This window comes from Thermothelomyces thermophilus, chromosome 7 (genome assembly GCF_000226095.1).
Source record: "Thermothelomyces thermophilus ATCC 42464 chromosome 7, complete sequence".
NCBI classification, from domain to species: domain Eukaryota; kingdom Fungi; phylum Ascomycota; class Sordariomycetes; order Sordariales; family Chaetomiaceae; genus Thermothelomyces; species Thermothelomyces thermophilus.
Genome location: NC_016478.1, coordinates 3,247,070 through 3,254,097, shown reverse-complemented (window position 1 = coordinate 3,254,097; position 7,028 = coordinate 3,247,070). Strand labels below are relative to the sequence as shown.

The 7,028-nt window shown below is 43.0% G+C and overlaps 1 protein-coding gene across 1 annotated transcript; it reads right to left on the bottom strand.

Moving 5' to 3' along the window:
* Positions 1-4,937: 4,937 nt before the first annotated feature.
* MYCTH_71660 (uncharacterized protein) lies at positions 4,938-5,705 on the bottom strand (the record flags this gene model as incomplete). The annotated part of the gene is made up of 2 exons (XM_003667223.1): positions 4,938-5,428; positions 5,498-5,705. Coding segments are annotated over 2 exons (210 nt in total). The 3' UTR covers positions 4,938-5,426.
* Between the last annotated feature and the right edge of the window lie 1,323 nt (positions 5,706-7,028).

The following is a 7,028-nucleotide window of genomic DNA, read 5'->3' as shown; positions in this document are numbered from 1 at the left end:
TACCTTGTACAGGATGTACCCTAGAGCTATAGATATAGACGTAGCGTAGAAGCAGGACTAGAAGAAGACGACTAAAGACAAGTCCAATGTTACCTACTATAACTATAGAAAGAAAGGGCACTATAAGCAAGAATGCTAGAGCCCAAAGAAAGAATGGAAACTAGCCCCTAGAAAGGAAATTACGGCTATTAACAAAACCACTAAGGATGTCATCGAAGTAGCGGCCACAAGCTACGAAGACAAGGGCAATGACATAGACAGTCTCGGACATAACGGCAACGGTAAAGACAAACAAGCACTATACTCCGAACTGGTCACTGTAGACCCAGAGACAGGTCTCGCCAGATAGGACATGGCAGGAGAATATACACCGCTAGCTTCGATTCTCCCGGCCTTAGGATAGTGGGGTTTCACGGTTACATAGAGGCGGGATGGATCGTAGACAACCGATACCCAAGGAATCGAAAGACCCAGACCTAATGTTCTATTCCTCTAGGAACGAATCGAATAGTACCGTAACGAAGTTTTCTGGCTTAACACGGAACTGCGCGAACGGGATGAACGCTTGATTCGACTCACCTAGCAGAGCGATAGAATGAGGGACGAGATAAGGGAACTCCGACGTATCGTAGAAGCTATTAAAGGAGAATAGCCTATAACATATAATAGGCCTAATAGCTACGCCAAGTACCTTGACAATTAGCAACTCAGCAATAACGTACGGAACCTAGAATACCAGTTTATATAAGCGAACCGCGGGAAAGACAAGTATACGTAGGAAAGCTACTAGAAGAAGCACTCTTATCTTAGCATTAGAGTACCTACGGCCTACGTATAGTAGGAAGGATTTGGAAAAGAATTCTAATACCTCCTAGGCGATGCCATATAACTACACCCTCGACACGAGGCACATGCGCAAGTGCCCTGGTTCCAGTGTGTGGCACACGAATGCCGATATTACTTCCATGACAAATTCGAAAACAATCACTAGCCGACCTGACAGGAAAATAGGGACGGAGGCTTATACCCTATGGAATAGGTCTACGATGCAGGAAACAGAGCGGCCGAATTGCTCTGGGAAATCGAAGCCTAAGACCTAGAAAGCATTATAGTAGTTCCAAAACAAGCCTAGCCTAGGTACTGTAGAATCGGACGAGATATATAGGACTCGTGCTAGAGCAACGATTGCCTCTATCATACAGACGAAAAGAAATTACGAATTCGGGAGCTTCAGATGAAGCTATGGCACGTATAATGGAAAGTAAAACGGACCTAATAGTAGGAAGCCATAAGCACCTAATAGCTTACGGAAATGAGCACGATTAATAAAGCCGCTATTAGCCAAATAACCAGAGAGGTTAGCACTGACCTGGGAAACAGGTCAGGGCCCTTCGAGGGGCCCGGAAACCATTAACGCCCACGCAACGGCAAGTGGTAGCGTAGTATAGGAGGGACTGGCGTAAGAGACTACTATACCGAGACCTCCTAGCAGAAACATGGGAAATCGCCGCAATCTTTAGACGACGGCGGCAAGACAAGCGACTATAGATAATAGCACAGTAGAAACAGTACGAAATGCTCGTACTAGTGGACAGTGGAGCAGAGATGAACCTGATTTCGCTAATACTTGTAAATTAGCTACGGATACCCTGGAGAATGAAGCGGAAGCATGGCATAGTCAAAGGGCCATTTCCAATGTAATAGGTATATAGAGAGACCGAACCGATCGACATCACTATAGCAAGGAAGACTATAGTAGTCGTATTTAGCATTATAGACATAGGTAACGACAAAGATATAATATTAGGGTTACTATAGCATGAAGATTACGACCCAGACATTAGTTAGAAGAATAGTAGCTACCTATAACCCTAAATAGAGTTATATTTAACTAGCGAGATAGGGAGCACGCAAGGATCATAAGCAGACGATGCTCAGAGAAAGGCATGTCCTACAGATCCACCGCAAGAGACAGACAGTGGCAGGCAGACCACTACAGACTCTGGAAGAGGCGGCATAACGACATCAATATCGCGACAGGAGGAACGAGCTAAACCGCCGATAGCTATTCTCTCCGTTAACAAATACGGAGCACTGCAATTAGAGTAGTAGGCTGAGATAGGAGAAATCGCTAGCATCGCTATAGATAGGACCAAGTTTATATACTATCAGAAAACCGAGAGACAAGATAAGACTAGGGAAGTACCAAAAGAATACAAAGGACACCTAGCATTCGAACCGAAGCATCTAGAAGGATTACTAGAACACGGCCCATAGGATCACGAGATTAAGCTTAAGGAAGGAGCATAACTAAAGTTCTTTAAGATTTACTATATAAGCTAGATATAGAACGAAGAACTTAAGCGATATTTAGAGGAGAACCTTCGAAGAGGATATATCCGCCTGTTGACATCGCTAGCAGGCTACCTAATCCTATTTGTGCCTAAGAAAGACGGAAAGCTACGGTTATACGTTAACTATCGGCAACTTAACGAACAGACCGTGAAAAATCGATACCCGTTACCGCTGATCTCACGGCTCCGAGATCAGTTAATAGGAGCCTAATATTTTACGCGTCTTGACTTGCTATCGGCCTATAACTATATACGGATCAAAGAAGGCGACGAGTAGAAAACGGCCTTTAGGACACCCTATGGCCACTATAAGTACCTCGTCATGCCATTCGGACTTATAAACGCGCTAGTAACGTTCTAAGCCCTAATTAATTAAGCTATCCGACCCTTTCTCGACAAATTTGCGGTATATTATCTCGACGACATACTCATCTTCTCTAAGACAATAGACGAACATCGGAAGCACGTAAAAGCAGTATTAGACGCGCTATATATATACAAACTATTAGTCAACAAGGAAAAGAGCGAATTCTACGTTAGAAAAACGGTATTTCTAGGATACAAAATATCCCCCGGACAAATCCGGATAGAACCTTCAAAGGTTAAAGCCATTAAGAATTGGCCACGACCGACGTCAGTCATAGAAGTACGAAGTTTCATCGGATTTACGAACTTCTACCAGATGTTTATCAGGAACTTTGGAGCGATCGTACGACCTTTACACGAACTTACCAAGAAGAACGCTAAATTCCAATGGGAAGAGTAACATGAGCAAGCATTCACGCAGATCTGTGACGCCATTATTGAAGACCTAGTACTAGTGCTACCAGACCCTAAGAAGCCATTCGAGGTAGAAACGGACGCTTCAGACTACGCTATCGGAGGACAATTAGGACAACGAGATGAACAAGGGAAGCTACATCCTATAGCCTTCTTTTCTAAGAAGCTCGATAGACTACGTCTCAATTATCCGATTTACGATAAGGAACTACTTACGATTGTCAAAGCTTTCAAGGAATGGCGACTATACCTTAGTGGTACGATTGAACCGGTACAAGTGTATACAGATCATAAGAATTTACGATACTTTACAACAACGAAGGAACTTAACGGATAACAAATACGATAGGTAGAATTCCTCGCGGAATTCAACTTCGAGATCCGCTATAAGAAGGGCAAAGAAAACGTACGAGCAGACATTTTAAGCCAACAAACGGATCATACAAAAGGACAAACAGGAACAACACTACCGTTATTCAAGGAACAAACAGACAGGACGTTATACTACGAAACGCAGACACCCGTAGAAGATAATCCACTTAACTCATTCCTAGAATGCTACGCAATCTTTCGAGAGGAAAGGATCAACAAGGCATAGTATTAAGCAGCACCTGGACCAGTGGTACCTGACGGAGTGGAAGAAAAAGATGGGAAACTCTGGTACCGAGGCAAAGCATACATCTACGACTAGGATCAATAGCTACGGATGATTCGAGAACTCTACGAGTCAAAACTCGGAGGACACAAAGGAGTCACGAAGACTGTCGCACAAGTCAGGAAACACTACGACTTTCCACAGTTAACGGCACGAGTTAAGGAAGTCGTACGGAACTACGACATCTATAACCAAAGCAAAACGGCACGACACAAGCCATATAGGCTACTTTAGCCACTACTAATAGCTGACAAACTATAGAGTTTAGTTATAATAGACTTTATCACGAAGCTGCTAGAATCTAAGGACACGGCTATAGGAGTAACCTATGATAGTATTCTTACTATAGTAGATCGCCTAACTAAGTAGGTATACTTCTTTCTATATAAGGAGTCCTAGACAGCGGAACAGTTAGTAGACATAATCTATCGGCAAGTTATATCAATGCATGCTTGGCCGCAAGAATGGATCACCGACAGAGATACGAAGTTCGTATCGAAGTTCTGGCAAGCGTTAATACAATGATTAGGCGTCAATAGCAAGCTATCAACGGCATATTACCTACAGACTGACGGACAAACGGAGCGACTAAACCAAGTTATTAAGTAGTACCTCCGCTCTTACGTTAACTACTAGCAAGACGACTAGGTCATACTATTGCCAACAGCACAACTCGCTTACAATACGACGCCAACAGAAACGACTAAAGTCACACCGTTCTTCGCGAACTACAGATACAAAGCAGACCTTAGGCAAGGACTAGAGGTTACAGTGCCAAGAGTAGCAGCCAAAGTAGAACAGATATACACACTATACAAGAAGCTTAAGAAGGAACTCGAGTTTGTCAAAACCAGAATAAAGAATTACTACGACAAACACAGGCTCGAGGGACCTCGCCTAGAGAGGGGAGACAAAGTCTACCTGATCATACAGAACTTACAAACCAAACGACCAAGCGCGAAGCTAGACTTTAAGAAGGTCAGACCCTTCGTTATCAAAGAACGAATTTCGATATCTAACTACCGACTATCGTTACCGTCATCTATACGACTACGGACAGATGTTTTTTATATTTCGCTTCTCAAACCAGCACCGAAAAACGCCAAGGTTGCTACGCACATCGAAGCAGAAGACGAGGAAGAAGAATAGGACGTCGAAGAAATTCTGGATTCACGCATTATCAACAGGGAACTGCAGTACCTAGTCAAATGGCTTGATTTTGGACCAGAAGACAACTTATAGGAACTAGTCAAGAACCTGAATTGCCCTAAGAAACTGGAACAGTTCCACCGGCAGAATCTAGATCGACTAAAGGAAAACCTGGGACAGAATCAAAGACGACGCCCCAGTCGACAGCATTGGCGGCATCATTAATCTCTGACGAAGGCATAGTAGGCGCCTCTTGCCACTCTTACCGCTTAATCGCCTCTAACTCGTCTAAGGTCGATAGACTACGTGCCACCATATTGGCACCTTTCTCTACTAAAAACTCCTTCTACTGACGAAGACACTAGAGCCGTACAAGCTTTTCAGACAACTCGCGCTAGGCTTCTTCCAGACGGCATTAGGATTTATCTAGCTCAAGTTCAGCACGACGTTTAACATCCTTAATACGACGCTGCTCCTAGAGAATACGATCTACTAGAACGAACATCAGGAATTACACTCAAAAAAAAAAAAAAAAAAAAGGGGAAGGAGACAAGCTTATAGGAAGAAAGCAAGATGCTAGAGCCATCGTAAGAACGACCTCGACAAACACAGGCCTCGTAACGCTTTATATACGCGATCATTTTACAGACAAGACCTTGAGACGCGCACCAAGAGCAAGGCATAACGACAAAACCGTTCTCAGCGATGTTCTGAGCAAGGGAAGCATAGTAACGTGCGGAATACGACTTCCGTTTCTTTACCGGCATTTTGTCAGCATGGCGACCACGACGTAGAAATAGGAAGAATGCAGTACTCACAAGCGAAGGGTTGTTAGCGCTATTTGAAACGGCCTAAGAGGGCTTTCGGGTTGAAAGCCTTGAAGGAGGGGCATCGTGTCACGAATAAGCACATGGGCGGCCTGGCAGGCTGTAGCCAGGACGCGGGACATTCCGACAGCCAATCACTCGATAGACCAATCAGAAGATTATCACCGCCAAGACTAAGGTCTTCACTGGTGATAATAACATATTACCGTCGACAACGCAGAATCACGAAGTGAAAGGAGAAGTAGTACTAGTAATAACTATTGGAGAAGGACAGACAATTGTGTATATATAGCTAGCTAGTCACTCGTTATAGTGGACTCTGGGAGTTCGCCAGTAGTAACAATCACAATCACAGTACTTATACTAAGCATTGCTGATTACTGTGAGAGACAACTCTAGTGTTGTTGTGAACCCTTTGGCTTCACCGAATCCCTCAGACGACCTGCCTGCTCGTCACGCTCAGCCCGCCTCCGTCTGGACCCTTTCAGAAGAAGTCTAAGTTGGGTTTATCACATCTAAGTGCCTTGCCCTCTAATCTTGTAGCTATATAGAGGACTTTAGCTTTATTATCTAGAAACTTGTTATCATTAAGCTAGAAGTAGGATCAAAGGTTCGTTAGGAATCTTACAAGATCTTCCTTAGTTCCTCTATATTTGCTAGGTAGTTTGATCTTGATACGGCTCGCTTTGGCAGTCTCGAGTGCCTTAATTTTGGTATAGGCCTCATTAACTAACTTCTATAAGTGCTTTTTACCATTCTCGAGTTCCTTAATTTAGGCTTAAACAGCCTTATCTCTCTAGTCTAACTCCTAGATCTATTACTAGAGTTAACTAAGCTAAGTAAGCAGCTATTCGGCTATAACGTTAGTAGCTATATATGACAAACCTAACTTAGACTTCCTCTAAAAGGGTTTAGACGAAGGTAGATTAAGTGGGACAAGTAGGCAGGTTGTCTAAGGGATTTAGTAAAGCCAAAGGGTTTATAATAACATTAGAGTTGTCTCTTATAGTAATTAGCAATACTTAGTATAAGTACTATGATTATAGGTTACTATTACTAGTAAACTCTTAGAGTCTACCTAACGAGTGACTAGCTAGCTATATATATATAATTGTCTATCCCTTTTTAATAGTTATTACTAGTACTATTTCTCCTTTTACCTTGTAATTCCGCGTTGTCGATAGTAATATGTTATTATTATTAGTGAAGACCTTAGTCTTGGCGGTGATAATCTTCTAATTAGTCTGTTAAGTAATTGGCTGT